Here is a 16,772-nt window from a genome sequence, read left to right as displayed (position 1 = left end):
TGAAAATGCAAATAGGTACATTTTTATGAGCTGCAGAGTTAAAGCAGAGGCCAAAAAACCTAGGGTTTTCCAGTGTTAAGCTTCCCATATACATTGCCTTTTACTTTGTGCTTTTTGCTTTGTTGTTTTGTGACCTTTGCGACTCGACCCCACCCAGTCGCATGGCTTGGTCGGTGCTTGCTACTGTCTTGCTACTGCAACCTAGGAAATTTCTCGAATATGGAATGAAATAAAGTTCCAATCCAATAAATGATTCACACATTAGTCACTTTTTTACAGAAGTCTATACAGACGCTCCCCTACTTGCGAACATTCGAGTTACGAACAATGGTTCATACGAACATGTCTGCGCATATGGCATATGTCGAAAAATGTTCGGAAAGAGATGCTGTAAGTTAGATTTTGTATTGCGGCCTTTTTCCGAGTAGTGCTTCTTTCCGCCGCTAATACCGGCGCCTAGCGCTGTGAGAGCTCACCCAGCATCCACCTTCCTCTGCCCAGTTCGTTGCAGTGCGTAAGTGCGTGAACGTATCTCCAGTGCGCAAAAAACTTTTTTCATTTTTATCATTAAATATCTCGTGCATCCATTATTCAATATGGTTGGTGAAAAGCGAAAGGCTTCTAGTGAGGGTTGTAGTGCATGGAAGAGGCAAGCCATTTCATTTGAAACGAAAGTGGCAATAATAAAGAAGCTTGATGCGGGTGGCAAAATGGTGAGCGTTGCACGGGCATACAACTTGAATCATTCGACCGTCGGTAGTATTTATACAGTACTGTACGTATTCTCTCCATTTTAATAAATGTTTTTTTCAGTACAAACCAATGCAGGTTACTTATACAAGCCTAAAACATACAAATACACTTACATAAACCTTCAATATACTTATATAGGCCTTAAACATAAATAATACAAAATATAGCAGAAGCAGCTTACGAACAAATTCACCTACGAACAATCGCTTGGAACGTAACTCGTTCGTAAGTAGGGGAGCGTCTGTATCTCTCTATTTCTGTCTTTAGATTTCCCCTTATTACCTGTCCATGTGTCTTTTTGATTTGTAGGTGACTGAGACGACAGAGAGGATTAACATGGAAAAGCTTAGGACCCGTGAACAAATCATGTTCTTTGATGAGGTCCTACTGTTCGAAGATGAACTCCATGACCATGGTGTATCAATGATAAGTGTTAAAATTGTTCGTACTAATTTGATACGTCCATATCATGTCCACCAAACTTTTTGATAGTATTTTGCTTTCAAATAGTGTCTCTGTTTTGGCTTCCTTAAGTTAGTAATATAAGTTATTTGTTACTCCCTTAGCAAAAAAAAGACAAAACAAATGTATAATAATACAACAGAATTTCAAATTATCTTTTGGGGGTGTTTCTAAACAACTTGCCAATGTGTGTGTGTGTAATATATACTATATATGTATATATCATACCTGTCAACCTCTGCCGATAACTGCCCTTATAAATGATTATGATTCCCCTTACAAACCCCCAAAAAACCTTACAAACACCGTACGAGTCGTACGGTGTTGTAAGGTTTTTTTGGGGTTTGTAAGGGGAATCATAATCATTTATAAGGGCAGTTATCGGCAGAGGTTGACAGGTATGATATATGAATGCGAGGCCATGCATGTTCTCCCCCGGCCTGCATGTGTCTTCTCCGGGTACTGTGGTTTCCTCCCACTTACCAAAAACATGCATGCTAGGCTGATTGGATACTCAAAATTCCCCCTCGGTTTGAGTGTGAGAGTGAATGGTTGTCTGTCTCCTCGTGCTCTGCGATTGGCTCGCCATCGATTTCAGGGTTTCCCCCGCCTCTGGTCCGAAGTCAGCTGGGATAGGGTCCAGCACCCCCTGTAGTGAGAGGAGAGGGGAAGGGATATGGAGGTATCTAAATGTATATGTTTATATCAGATACAGAAGATGAGGAGTTTGACAGTTTTGTAGATCTTTCAATGATTTCTCGTCTGTTGCCTTGAGTACCGATTACCTGGCTTAGCTACTGTACTTATGTGCTTTCTTGCTCAGCATTCTTATACTGTGTTTCAATGTCAGTTGTATCAATTTCACAAAATTTTCTTAAACTGTGACACGCGTGTGTGTGTGCGTATATGTGATCCAGAGGGTGATGCCTACCAGTTTCTTCACATTGCTGCGTTTTTTCTTGCGAGTGGATGGTGTGCTGATAAGAATAAATGACACACGGCTATATCATGAGGTAAGTTTACAGAGCATAAGGCTTAAAGGGAACTCTGATTAAAATGACATTTTGATTCTAGGTTTTATTTTAATGTAAGTATCTGATCTATTACATTGCAGTGTAAACTACTTAAGGAATATTCTACATACGAAACAAATACTTATCTAGTGGTTATGATCTTCAATACTAAAATGTGACATTACTCGGTACAGACAGACGGCAATGGAGAGAGAGAGAGGACTAGAGAGAGTTGACGGACGTGCTCGTAACATAAAAAACTTTAAATTTAACTTAAATGAACTTAGGCTACTATACACCATTCAAATCCTGGTTTCACGCCACCAGGGCATGTCAAAGGGCTGAGTTTCACATCACATGACCCTCTCAGGTAAGTCAAAGTATGCTCAGGTTCAACAGGTAGATATATAACATTAATCCTTATGACCATAAATTAAACACTATTTCTTCTTCCGAATTATTCACTAAACTTACAAATCAAATTTACACAAAAAGAAATCAAAGAGACAGAGAGAGCGAGAGAAAGTGAGACAGAGAGAGCGAGAGAAAGTGAGACAGACAGACGGAGAGCGAGACAGACGGAGAGCGGGACAGACGGAGAGCGGGACGGACGGAGAGCGGGGGGCGGAAAGCGGGGGGCGGAGAGCGGGGGGCGGAGAGCGGGGGGACGGAGAGGGGGGAACGGATCTGTATCTCTATGTATCAGTGGTTCTTAACCTTGTCGGAGCTGCCGAACCCCACCAGTTTCATATGCGCATTCACCGAACCCTACTTTAGTGTAAAATAAAATATGATTTTTTAAAATTTCAAGATATATAAATTCCTCGCAGCACTGATTGGCCAAGCAATGTCACGTGATCATCTTCATCCAGTGATGGTCAAGCGGCGCCTGTTATCGTGAATAGACATGTGTCTTGACGTCCGCGGCAGAGGCTCCACTGAACCCTTGAGAACGACTCACCGAACCCCTAGAGTTCGATCGAACCCAGGTTAAGAACCACTGCTCTATATCTATCTAATGTGCTTGTGTGTGTGTGCGCGTGCGCGTGTGTTAGTGTGTTTGTCTGTCCGGAAAAAATGGAGACAACACCGTACATCCGATTTGAATGCGGTTTTGAACAAAAAATCAATATTCCTACAATTGCGATTACTCAGTTATTTTATGATAAGAGAAATTGTAACATTCAACAAATTTAAGCCAATTTTAAGGGTGCGGTTTATACGCGAGGGGTTCAATGGAAGTAAATACGGTACTTTATCACGGCCCTGTACATATACAATACTCACAAAAACTAAAGGAACACTTTTTTTATTGAATCTGGCATGAAATCAATTAAACATTTTTAAGCCTAATAATTTTCAGGTTGGTTAAGCAGCCGAGGGCATTTTTAATCACTTCAGTTGTATTGGTGTTCATGGACCTAACAATGGGTGCACTACAGCACTAGTTTTACATGGCCCGGTCATTTCAAGTTTCACCCTATTGATCTTCTTTGGCTTCTTTTCCACTCGTGCAGGTTTTGACTTAAGTAATTATCTCTACTGGCAGTATAAGGTGAATCCTTAACCCTACAGCGGTTGCACAGGTTGTCCATCACCAGTATGGCGCATCCACATGGGCTGCAGCAAGAAGGTTTGATGTGTCTCCCAGCACAATCTCTAGAACATTGAGGAGATTTCACGAGACTGGTGGTTATTCTCGGAGAGCTGGACACAGCCATAGAAGTTCCTCAACCGATCAGGAGGACCGATACCTGCTCCTTTGTGCAAGGAGGAACAGGCTGAGCATTGCTCATGCCCTACAGAATGACATCCAAAGGGCCCATGGTGTGAATGTCTCTCCACAAACACTGATTAACACACTTCAGGAAAATGGCCTGAGTGCTCAACATCCTGTAGTTGGCCCTGTGGTCACTGCCCAGCACAGTAGAGCTCGACAGGCCCTTTCTCAAGAACACCAGAATTGGAAAGTCCGCCACTGGCGCCCTGTACTTTTCACAAACGAGAGCAGGTTCATCTTGGGTACCTGTAATAGACGTGAAAGAGTTTGGAGAAGATGAGAATTTTATGCTGCCTACAATGTCCTCCTAGTGCATGACATGCCCGGCCGGCCTCATGTGGCAAGAATGTGCAGACAGTACCTGGAGGATGAAGGAATTGAAACAATTGAATGGCCTTCACGATCCCCTGGCTTAACCTTGAGAGAACATCTGTGGGACATCATGTTTCGGTCCATTTGATTCCGCCAGGTTGCTCCTCAGACTGTACAACAGCTTGGGGATATCCTCACAGATCGTTGTAGTTTGGTAAGCGCTGTTAGCTCTTCCATTTATTGGGGAGAGATCTTACGTTCCCCATAATTATAGATGGAATGCTGGGTCTGAAGCGTCGCTTTCTCTCCTGACATTTTCGTCCAGCTCTGCATCCACTTCTCTTCCTCTTTAACTCCGCGGGGAGGTCCAGGTCCAAGGGCATCCAGGTGTTGCGTAGCGCTAACAGCTGATCCTTTGTGTAAAACAGCGGAGGCATGGCTGAGTGGGTCAAAAATGTAATGACCAGAATTTGCAAAGATAAACTAAACTAATAGATCAAAGGCTGCCTCTCGCACAACTTGAGTCTTGGAGTAGAGTGTTGAAAGTAAAGTTTTAAAACATTAAAGTATGCAATCTAAAATATAAAGTAAAGTAACAAGTTAAATCTTAAGAGACAATAAAACGTGAAAATAAAGGTTAAAAAAAGCTGTAAAAACAAAGAATACGAGTGGGGGTTTAGACTCCAGGACTGTACGTCTGATGTGGTAGCTTGCAGCACGGGGGCCCCACAAGGCACAGTGCTCTCCCCACTCCTCTTCTCCCTCTACACATCAGACTTCAAAGATAATACAGACACCTGCCACCTCCAGAAGTTCTCTGAGGACACCGCTATTGTTGGACGAGTGACTGACGGGAACGACCTAGAGTACAGGGGAGTCATCACAGCCTTTGTTGACTGATGTAGGCAAACCACCTCTACATCAACACCAGTAAGACAAGGGAAATGGTCATCGATTTTCGGAGGAATCCTCAACAGACCACTCAGGTGAACATCCAGGGTACAGACATTGAAATCGTGGAGAATTTTAAGTACCTGGGTGTTCACCTCAACAACAAACTAGATTGGTCCACAAACAGATGCCCTGTACAAAAGGGGCCAGAGCCGCCTCTACCTACTGAGGAGTCTACGTTCCTTTGGAGTGTGCAGGACACTGCTGAGGACTTTCTACGACACTGTGGTGGCATCTACAGTGTTTTATGCAGTGGTCTGTTGGGGATGCGGGAGCACGGAGAGGGACAGGAACAGGCTGAATAAGCTGGTCAGGAGGGCCAGCTCTGTTCTGGGCTGTCCTTTGGACTCTGTGGAGGAAATCGGAGAACGGAGGATGCTGACCAGGATGATGTCCATAATGGACAGCACCTCCCACCCCCTGCATGAGTCTGTGGAGTCCCTCCGAAGCTCTTTCAGCAATAGACTGCTGCACCCTCATTGCAGGAAGGAGCGCTTCCGCAGATCCTTCCTCCCATCAGCTGTCAGGCTCTTTAACAAAACAAATGGCTGAGTGTTAAGACCTACCGTATGTATGCATGTACATCTGTGTATGTATGTATATATGTGCTTGTGTGTGTGTATGTACACGTATGTGTGTGTGTGTGTGTATATATATATATATATATATATATATATATATATATATATATATATATATATATATATATATATATATATATATATCAGCAACACACTTATTTATTTATATATTAACTTATTACCTATCTTTATGTCTAAAATGCCTTTCCTATTCCTGCATCCTCACCCTCTTGCTACCGTGACAATTAAATTTCCCCAATACGGGATGAATAAAGTTATCCTATCCAATCCAAGATACATCTGTTGTCTCATTAGGAGCATGCTGTAACAGTGTCAAGCATCCTCAATAAATATACTGTAACATCGCCAAAAAAGAAGTACCAGCTTCGTCATGTTTTTGTCTGATATATTTTGGAACTCAAAGAAGAATACGGTACGGCTATGGTCTGTTGTAGCCGACGCCAACAACAAAACGGAACCAAATCAAACGGAAAGCATCACGCTCGGCTCTTCCGTACATTTCGCCTCTCTTTCTCGTCATTTTCAGTTTTTTCAAAAACAGCATGCAAATGCAACCTCAACATTAGAACACAAATCGTTACGATACGTACGTACGTAAACACAACTTAAAAGAAACAACTCTGTGACGAACAAGGTCTCAGCGAGGTGTTGAGAGAGAGCCAATAGGAAAGCAACTCTAGCATGACAATTAAATAAAAGTTTTTTGTATTTATAGTCTATTTTATATGTAATATTTTGCTTGTTTCGTGACTGGGTCAACAGTTTTTAGTATCTTGGAACAAAGGGTTTCCCATCAAAGCTTTTCGTTACATTAAGAATTCATATGTAGAGTCATTTCCAAGTGGAGGTATCACTATTATTTTAAAGCATAGAGGATATATGTGACTTTTTCTGATTTCAGGCTGGACAGAAGTACATGCTAAGGGAGTTCTGCACAAGGGAAAGTAGCATTGCAGAATTGAAGGTAAAATTTTCTATAGCAAAGTAAAGCCCACATTCAGCGTATTCACAGTCGCTGGCTTTAACAATGTTTGTGAAGTCCAAATAAAATCAAATATACAGTGGTTTAATTATTCACATCCTGACCACTCTTTCAATTTAGAACTGGTAACATTGTTTTGTTAAAGCGGCCCGTGTGGAATTGCCTGTTCTCCTGCGTGGTTTTTTTTCCGAGTTTTCTGTTTTCCTCCCCATTGCAAAAACACGCACGGTACGCCGATTGGACGCTCTAAATTGCACCTAGGTATGAGTGTGGGTGTGAATCGTTGTTCGTCACCTTGTGCGCCGTATCTGGCTCAAAGATTCCAGAACACCCCGCAACCCTTGTGAGGATAATCCTTTTAGAAAATGAATGAATGAATTAATGTTTCGTTAAGTTATTTCATCCACAGTGGATTTTCCTTAAATATATATTTTACAACACTTTTATGAACTACATAATGGGTAAATTACAATTCTTTATTTTTCTTGTTACCATATTTTCACACCTATAAAACGCACAGTGTGATAGGGCGCAGTCTCATTTGCGGGTATATTGCTAGGCTCCACTGTCAGTCAGAGGTGTGTATTCTGGGAACTTGATTCCAGCTTTGGAGAAGGCTCGAACAATGCTGGTCGACACTTGAGCCCAGTCATCCACCATCCATTGTAACTCGCGACATGAATCTCTCCCAAGCCTTTGATTCTCCTCGCTGTTATATCGGCAGCGATATTTCATTCGAAAACGTCACCTAACTCGTGCGACGCTGCCTGCCCCAACTAATATGTTGGTCATCCGTTAGCAAAGCTGTTAAATTGTGTTCGATCCATGGCTTCACGTCAGGGAATTCCTCTGTATAGCTCTAATATCCTGTTTCTTTGAGTATTGATTGATGTTTTGAATGGATTTACCGTATTGCTTGGAATGCGCGGGGAAGCTATTTTTAGGGTGAAAGTCAAGTGGGTTGCTCACAATAAATAGCGTGCTGGCAAGAAAAAAACCTGTCACTCAAGCACTCATACAAAAATTGAATTTAGTGCACAGACAAGACGCACCGACCGATTGGGCGCAAAAGACCATTTTAGAGAAACTTTTAGACTTTTAAGTATGCCTTATAGGTGTGAAAATATGGTACATATAACTATTGAGAATATACAAAACACGTATCCGTTTACAGTGCACATGATTATTTTAGTCCACCCCAAGTGATATTTAAGTTAGCCTCTTTTCCTTTCAGAAACAGCAGAGTACAGTTTAGTAATACCTCGACATACGAGTTTCCCGACATGAGTGCCCCGACATACGAGGAATTTCAGATAGGAGTAAGATTCCGAGCAAATATTTACCTTGAGATACGATACAAATTTTGAGGTACGAGCATTTGAGACAGCCAGTTCGCCAGGGTGCGAGAGGCTGCTCTATTCACCGCACTGTCTCTCTCGCCGCATCTCCCTTATGCAAAGATATCTACAAGCACAGGGCCGAGCGGTGCATTTTTTTTGGGCATTAGTCAGTGCAGAATTAATGGTAACACAATGGATCCAAAACAAGCCGGTGCAATGACGTATGATGACAATCAATATTAAGCACGAAATACAGTGGTACCTTGACATACGAGTGACCCGACATACGAGCAATTCGAGATACGAGTAAAATTTCGGGCAAATATTTATCTTGAGATACCAGACATTTTGATATACTAGCAGACAGCGGACGTGAGATGCTGCTCATGAGAACATCATGGGCACTCTCTCACCGCAACTACCTCGTGTAATGTCTCTGGTCGCAACTCTCTCTTTGTAATATCTCTGCGAGCACTGGGCGGAGCGTTGCAATTTTGGTGTTTTTTTTTTTCCCTGTTAGTCATTGCGAATGGTGAGGCGATCGCTAATACGAAATTTATATATACTACTTTTTGGCAAGTGGTCGTGCGTTATCCTATTGTCAGGACATTTGTGTGCATCATTTTCTGAATGTTTTGAAGGGAATACAAAAGCAAACAGCCCATCGATAGTGAAAGTCAGGGTGGAGGCAGGGCAAATAGAGCCAACCCGGGAGATGAAATGTATCAAACTTTAATACAAAATAAGAATCAAGTTTAGTGTAAGGTTAAATTAAACTTATTTTTGAGTGTCTGCATCGTAATCCAAGTTCATTTAAATTTGTTTATGTTATCTTACGAGCGATTTGCCGAGCAAAAATCCCCCCCCCCTCTCTCTCTCTCTCTCTCTCTCTCTCTCTCTCTCTCTCTCTCTCTCTCTCTCTCTCTCTCCTCCCCCCTTCAAAATCCATATAATTTTAGTACTATTAAACACATTTTAGTAATATTAAACCACTAGTTATGTGATACTTTATTATTATATGGCGAATTACAACAAATAAAAAAAAAATTCCAATCCAATATCCTGTTTTTGGTGTTTTTTCAGAGGGTTGGAACGAATTAATTTATTTTTAATTCATTTCAATGGGAAACGTTCGTTTGAGTTACCAGAAAATCGACGAGCTCAGTCCCAGAACAAATTAAGCTCGTATCTCGAGGTACCACTGTAATCGAAAAACATGAGTAGTGTACAGGTGACTGAGCTGCGTATGGAGAAGCAGGAAGGTTGCCCCGAAAGCCGTGGTGGAATTCATGAACCTCTTTGCCTTGGTTATTGCACAAGAAGGTTTAAATTTAGTGTAACGCAAGATTAAAACTGTTTTAAGTGTGTATAGGAATCTAAATTCATTTAAGTTAAATTCAAAGTTTGTTACGTTACGAGCGCATCCGTCACGTGTCTCTCTCTCTCTCTCTCTCTCTCTCTCTCTCTCTCTCTCTCTCTCTCTCTCTCTCTCTCTCTCTCTCTCTCTCATTCACCTATCCACGAACTCCCCGTTGTATAAAATTGTGCCTCATTTTATTATTAAACATCATAACCACTAGTTATTTGTTGCTCTGTTAGTAGATGGTGAATTACAACCAATAAAAATGTTTTTCAATTGTAATATCCTGTTTTTTTGTGTTTTTTTTCAGAGGGTGGGAACGAAATAATTTGTATTTAGTACATTTCTATGGGAAACGATTTGAGATACGAGTAAATTGACACACGAGCTCAGTCCCAGAACGCATTAAGATCGTATCTAAATAACCCTGCTAACATGGGGCGTTGGTTTACAGCAGGGGTCTCAAACTCAATTTACCTGGGGGCCGCTAGAGGCAGAGTCTGGGTGAGACTGGGCTGCATCCGGATTTCCACAAGAAAAGCGCTGATAAAACATTCCAACGTTATCAAATATCTTTATTTTTTAACAAAAAATAATGAAATAAACCTCAGTGAAGTAGAGCACATCCCCATATTCTGACTCCATTTCCTCTAAAAAAGCACGGAACCGTCTGCTTTAAGCCCCTGGATCTGATTTGGTTGATGCATTTCACAACGACAGACATCACATTGTCAAACTTCAGGCATCTGCTGCAAAGGGCCTGCTGATGGATAATGTAGTGGAGAGCTATGGCCTCCTCCACAACCCCCTCTTCCAGTTTTTTTTAACAAGTGCTACCAGTCTATTCTTCCTCCCTGTCATTGATGGTGCTCCATCGGTTGTTATTCCAACAAAGCTCTTACATGGCAAACTGGCATTCTCAATGGCATCACACAGCTGGTGAAATATTTCCTTAGCGGTGGTCTGCCATGCATTGGAATTACTGTGAGCAACTCCTCCATCACTTCAAAATTGTCATCCACACCACGGACATATATTGCGAGCTGGGCAGTGTCTGTGATGTCTGCGGTCTCAGCAAGAGCCACTGAATATACACTGAAACATTGTGCTTTCTCACACAGTTGATCATAAATGTCACTTGACCGGTCAGAAATGCGCTCTGCCACGGTGTTGGCAGAAAGGCTGATGTGGTTGAACTGACTTTTCTTTTCTGGACAGACAAAATGTGCAGCCTGTAATATGCACTTTTTGATAAATTCACCTTCTGTGAATGGCTTTCCTGCTTTAGCAATCAACTCACGAACGGCGTAGCTAGGTTCGACTGCTGCATCACTGTCTTTGGTAGCCTTCTTGAAGAAATCCTGTTGCCTCAGAAGACGTGTTTTAAGACTGGCAACTTGGTTGGCTCTCTCGTCTCCCTGGTATTTTTCGTACTCCTCAGCATGTCTCGTAGTATAATGACGTTTCAAGTTGTATTCCTTGTGCACCGCAACTTTTTCAGTGCAAATGAGACACGTCGGGGTGCCCCTGTGCTCAACAAAGAAATATTGCACTCCCCACTTTTCTTGAAACTGTCTGTGCTCATCACCGACCTTTCTCTTCATGGCAGGCTTTGAAAGAGACATCTCTGGGGCTCTGTAATATGTGTTTCCACTTGGAATGAGTCTCGGGTTGAACTTTAACTTTCAGTCACGCGGGTCTGTGGCGCATGTGCACTTTCGCTCTCCGATCGTATTGTATTCCGGCAGTTTTCTGAATTTCTCAAGTGTTCTCATGTTAACGCACTTACTGTTAAGTTTCAGTTTCACTCGCGGAAATGGCTACAGACACAGACAGGCTGGATCACAGCGCCTCATTCAGTTCTATGCTGAGAGCAGCGGAGGACTGTGCGTGCCGAGCGGAGTGATTGGCTTCACGGCTTCTCCTCCGCCCAGCTGATTGGAGGAATGAATGAGTGAGTGAGCGAGGCATTTGACAGCCCGGCCGATGTCCCGCCCTCCAGAGCCGTATACCTCACCGTGATTGGTTCATTCAGCTCCGAACACAACAAGTGTCATTCATATCAATCTTGCGGGCCGCACGAACATTAATCTTTCATATTAAGACGGAGGGCGCAAATTACTGTCCCGGGGGCCGCAGTTGGCCCGCGGGCCGCGAGTTTGAGACCCCTGGTTTACAGCAAGTATAGTTCATTTACACTTGAACAAAAATATTTCCACGTCTGTAAAGATTATACGGCAGATATGATTACAACCATTCTCCCTATCAAAATTTCAACCACCTATGAATCTTAATTACTCATGCAGAGCTGTCGGGCAAACTGGTGACTAAAAAGGGCTGTTGACTAAGGAGAAAATCACTCAACACTTCATGCTGTCAGCAACATATCTTAAAATATATGAAGGAAAATAATTTGCCACATGAGAGACCTGTAGAATACGATAAAGGTGAAGTGAAGATGGTGAAAATGATTTTAGTGCGTGTTGTGGTTATTTTGGATGCTATTATATGTGCGCATTAATCATTAAATGTATGTATGGAATATTAATCATTATATGTATAATTGAAATATTAATCATTATATGTATATATTATGTGCTTGCAACAAAGACAAACGCTTACTTTAACAAGCTCCAAGGTCACTCTCCACGGCAGCTGGCTCCGAGCACTTGATGTTTTGATTTGGATAAACCTCGACCCTTTACCCATTGCAAGTTCACAATGAATATTCGGGGAAGGACTCTTAAATTGTTTTTACTTGGATTCCGAAGAAGATGGCTATCGAATTAACCTCCGATTATACTCGCGAATTGTTTTAAAATAGTGTTGCTCGGTTCACCTAATATGGAATTGTTTTGCCTGAATGGAGGCGTGCTTGTTTTTGAGTTCCGACCTTAATTGTTGTTTTGAATACCTGATATGCAATTGTTGTTCCAGTTGTTTTTTGACCTTAATTGGGTTATTCGGGTTAAGCACTTATGCAATTGAATTGAATAGATAACCTTGTAATTGTTTTGATTCGATGTCTTAAATGGGCAGGAAAGAATTAGGTCCTTTAGAATGATCCGTGTCGAGGACGAGCCAGGATGGTTTCTCACTTGCAAGTTAACGCTGGATTATGTCGCCGATGTCTTTCCCTTTATTAAAGTATATCTATTAATGAACCTATCAGTGCGCAAGTTATTGAAAGCTTTATACCAAGTAACATAAATCCTCTTTATCAGTTTCGAGAGGCGTCGTTTGACCGTCCTGTTGGCCCTGAAAGTTCTATTTTTGGGTTAGAGAAACGGCGTCTGCCTTTTCTGTTTTTTGTCAATATATTGGACGTCTCGTCCGAAAAGGAGCTACCATGACACTAGGCTAGCGTATTGATAGGTGTATTAATAGGTATACTTTAATAAAGGGAGAGACATCGGAGACATAATCCAGTGATAACTTGCAAGTGAGAATCGATCCTGGCTCGTCCTCACCACGGAGCATTCTAAAGGACCGAATTCATCTCCTGCCAATTTAAGACATTGAATCAAAACAATTACAAGGTTATCTATTCAATCCAATTGCATAAGCGAATAACACAACTAAGGTCAAAAAACAACTGCAACAACTGGGTGATCTGTCAGGTCAATAGTCCTAAAAACGATTAAATGTCCTCGGGACCAGCTGCAGGGGGAAGTGTCCTTGGTAATAATAATAATCGGACATAGGCCCTGTCGTCATTATCACAACACAAAAGCCTACTTGTCATCACACGCAGAAACTGCGTGTGACGAAATTGATGGTGCTTCTCCATAAGCTACGTTTAATCGGCAAAAGACCTAATAAGTGTAAGTTACGGACTTGTAATTTGTCATTCCGCTGTTGAGGATACAGGTCGCTTACCTCTCGCTTACCTCTCACTGTCTTCCACTTACCTTTCCTCAGTCAGCTAGTAGGAGGCAGATCACCAACCAAACATCTGTTCATATACCGCAGAGGGGAATGTGTGTTATGTTAGCGCGAGTTTAGATTTCTGATGGATGTGGGGAAAAAACTGTCCTTAAGCCTATTTGTCCGTGCTTTGTGGGACCTATAGCGTCTGCCAGAGGGCAGCAGCTGGAACAGATTGTGACCAGGGTGGTAAGGGTCCCCTATGATGTTCTTGGCTCTGCTGAGGTAACGAGGGCTGGCAATGTCTTCAAGTGAGGGCAGAGAGCAGCCGACAATCCTCTGGGCAGTGTTAATCACTTTCTGCATGGCCTTTTTGTCTGCCGCCGTGCTTCCAGCGTACCACACTGTGATGCCGTACGCCAGGATGCTCTCTACAGTGGTTCTATAGAAGGTTCTCAGAAGATTGGTGCCCAAGTTGTTCTTCCTAAGTACCCTGAGGAAATGGAGTCGTTTCTGAGCCTTCTTCACCACTGCCGTGGTGTTTGTAGACCATGAGAGCTTGTCCGTGACGTGGACCCCCAGGAATTTAAAGGACTGGACTCTGTCTACACATACTCCATTTATGAGGAGTGGGGCCAGATCTGTGCCGTGTTTGCGAAAGTCCAGGATGATTTCTTTAGTTTTCGTGGTGTTCAGTGTGATTGTTCACCGAGCACCACGAAGACAAATTGTTGACCTCATCTCTGTAAGCCGACTCATCTCCTCCTGAGATGAGTCCGACCACAGTGGTGTCGTCAGCGAATTTGATGATGGTGTTAGACTGGTGGGAGGGTGTACAGTCGTAGGTGTACAGGGAGTACAGAAGAGTACACAGCCTTGAGGGGAGCCAGTGCTTAGTGTAATGGAGGAAGAGAGGTGAGGACCAAGTCTAACAGTTTGTGGTCGGTTGGTCAAGAAGTCCTTTATCCAGCAGCAGATTGAAGAGGATAGTCCAAGGTGGGAGAGTTTGTCAGTCAGAATGTCCGGTTTTATGGTATTGAAGGCTGAGCTATAGTCAATGAAGAGCATCCTCACGTAGTTCCCAGGGTGTTCCAGGTGGCTCAGTGCTGTATGAAGAGCAATGGCAATAGCATCATCAGTGGACCTGTTTGCTCTATAAGCAAACTGGTGAGGGTCAATTGAGGGAGAGATTGTATTCCTGATATGGCGGGCTACCAACTTTTCAAAGCACTTCATGATCACAGGCGTGAGGGCAACAGGCCTATAATCATTCATGCTGCCAATGGTTGGCTTTTTGGGGACAGGGATGATGGTGGCAGATTTCAGACAAGATGGAATGATGGATAGTTGCAGGGAACAATTGAAAATATTTGTGAAGACTCCAGCCAGCTGGTCAGCACAGGCTTTGAGCACCTTCCCAGGTACTCCGTCTGGGCCAGCAGCCTTCCTGGTGTTCATGGACCGCATTACCAGTCTCACTTCCTGTTCCCGGAACGTCAGTGTATTGCTGCCGGGTGGTGGTGGGGGTGTTGAGACTGGGTCTGATTTGTCAGTCTCAAAGCGGGCAAAGAAACGGTTCAATTTCTCCGCTAGTGAGGCATCTGCATTAACAGACATATTATTGTTATTGTAGTTGGTAATATGTCGTATTCCTTGCCACATCTTCTTTGGGTTATTTTCTGTGAAGTGCTCCTCAATTTTTTTTGGTATATGCTGCCTTGGCCTTTTTAATGCCTCTTTTCAGCTCAGCTCTGGCAGCGCTATATTTTATCTTGTCCCCTGATCTAAAGGCGGAGTTACGGCATTTGATGAGTGCCTGTGTCTCATTGGTCATCCAGGGTTTTTGGTTAGGAAAAACCCGTATTCGTTTATCTGTAGTGACGTTGTCAATGCAGTTTTTTATGTAAGAAAGTACAGAGTCCGTGTAGTCCTGGAGGTTGTCGTGTACAAAAAGTTCCCAGTTGGTGCGGGAAAAACAGTCCTGCAGCTGAGAGAGTGCGTTGTCGGGCCAAGTTTTTATTATCTTTATTTGTGGCGTTGTTTGCCTCCGGAGTGGAGTGTAAGCGGGGGTGAGAGATAGGCAGAGGTGATCTGATCCAGCTAGGTGAGGGAGGGAAGTGGCTTTATAAGCATGTTTGATGTTAGAATAGACATGGTCAAGAGTTTTGTCTCCTCTAGTATTACAATTTACGTATTGAATAAACTTAGGTAAAACAGTCTTTAAACACGCCTTGTTGAAATCACCAGCGACAATAAAAACGCCATCGGGGTGGTCAAGCTGTTTGTTTACAGCCATTAGCAGGAGGTTAAGTGCCGTGGTAACGTTAGCATTCGGAGGTATGTAGATAGCCGTTGCTATGACGACATTTAGCTCTCTTGGTAGATAATAGGGCCTACATCGTATTGCTAATAACTCTAAATCCGGGGAACAGTGAGTGTCAATAATTTTACTGTCACAACACCATTCATTATGTATATACATGCACAGTCCTCCTCCCTTGCTTTTGCCTGTTAATACTTTTGAACGGTCGTTTCGAAAAAGCGTTCGGCTAGCTAGCGATACCGCAGCGTCGGGGATATGCGGGTGTAGCCACGTTTCTGTGATGATAATAATATTACATTTTCTAACAAAGCTGTTGGTAGCAATACGAAGTTCCAACTCATCCATTTTGTGGGTGATGGATCGGGCGTTGGTCAAAAGGATACTAGGAAGCGGTGCTCGGTGTGGTTGTTGTTTCAGCTTAGCAGCAAGGCCCGCCCGGCATCCACGCTTCTGTTTCCTGTCCCTTCGCCGCCTTCGACGTGCTTTTGGTGGGCTGGCTAGCCACGGTGATCCCGGAGAGTGTGTTAAGAAATCGGATGTATCGCATATCATTCGGATAGTGAGTAAATCCTGGCGACTGTAAGATAACGAACGACACCGAACTGGAGAGCTTAGAGCCGCTGCGTCAGTGCGCGCCGCCATCTTGCACCCGTTATACTGAGCTTTCGTCTGCTTATAATGATTAATGTTTCACACATACATATAATGATTAATATTCCACACACATAATGCGCACATATATAATAATATCCTAGAATAACCCCAACATTATCCTGTTTTTATTATGTTTGCTAATAATTCATTTTATGGCAAATACAAATGGGGGAAAGGTCCGTTGGCTGCTTTAATTTTACCCGCATAGTCCCTACTCCCACAGCTGGTCTGAAAAAGAAAGAACAAAATCATTTTCGCCCAATTCATTCTCGGAATTACCTTGCTCCTGGAATTCACTGCTCTTTTCAGTACGTTTCATGAGCAGAGGATATAATTCATGTAATTTAGAATTTGTAGGGGCAATCGCAGTGGT

General features: G+C 42.8%; 2 protein-coding genes across 6 annotated transcripts in view; both read left to right on the top strand.

Annotated features, from left to right (window-relative positions):
- The window catches only part of LOC144067951 (uncharacterized), a 77,054-nt gene that overhangs the window by 14,018 nt on the left and 46,264 nt on the right, over positions 1-16,772 (top strand). The gene's annotated exons all lie outside the window — the stretch shown is intronic.
- tiprl (TIP41, TOR signaling pathway regulator-like (S. cerevisiae)) overlaps positions 1-16,772 on the top strand; it is a 53,392-nt gene that overhangs the window by 24,534 nt on the left and 12,086 nt on the right. For all 5 annotated transcript variants that reach the window (XR_013298221.1, XM_077593253.1, XM_077593254.1 and 2 more), the window contains exons 5-7: positions 1,063-1,194; positions 2,133-2,228; positions 6,775-6,837. Coding sequence is in view for 4 of the 5 variants with exons in the window: in XM_077593253.1 (XP_077449379.1) it covers positions 1,063-1,194; positions 2,133-2,228; positions 6,775-6,837 (291 nt within the window). In the remaining variant the exon portion in view is untranslated. The remainder of the gene's footprint in view (positions 1-1,062; positions 1,195-2,132; positions 2,229-6,774; positions 6,838-16,772) is intronic.

This window comes from Stigmatopora argus, chromosome 22 (genome assembly GCF_051989625.1).
Source record: "Stigmatopora argus isolate UIUO_Sarg chromosome 22, RoL_Sarg_1.0, whole genome shotgun sequence".
Lineage (NCBI taxonomy): Eukaryota > Metazoa > Chordata > Actinopteri > Syngnathiformes > Syngnathidae > Stigmatopora > Stigmatopora argus.
This window is presented reverse-complemented; position numbering and strand designations above follow the sequence as displayed.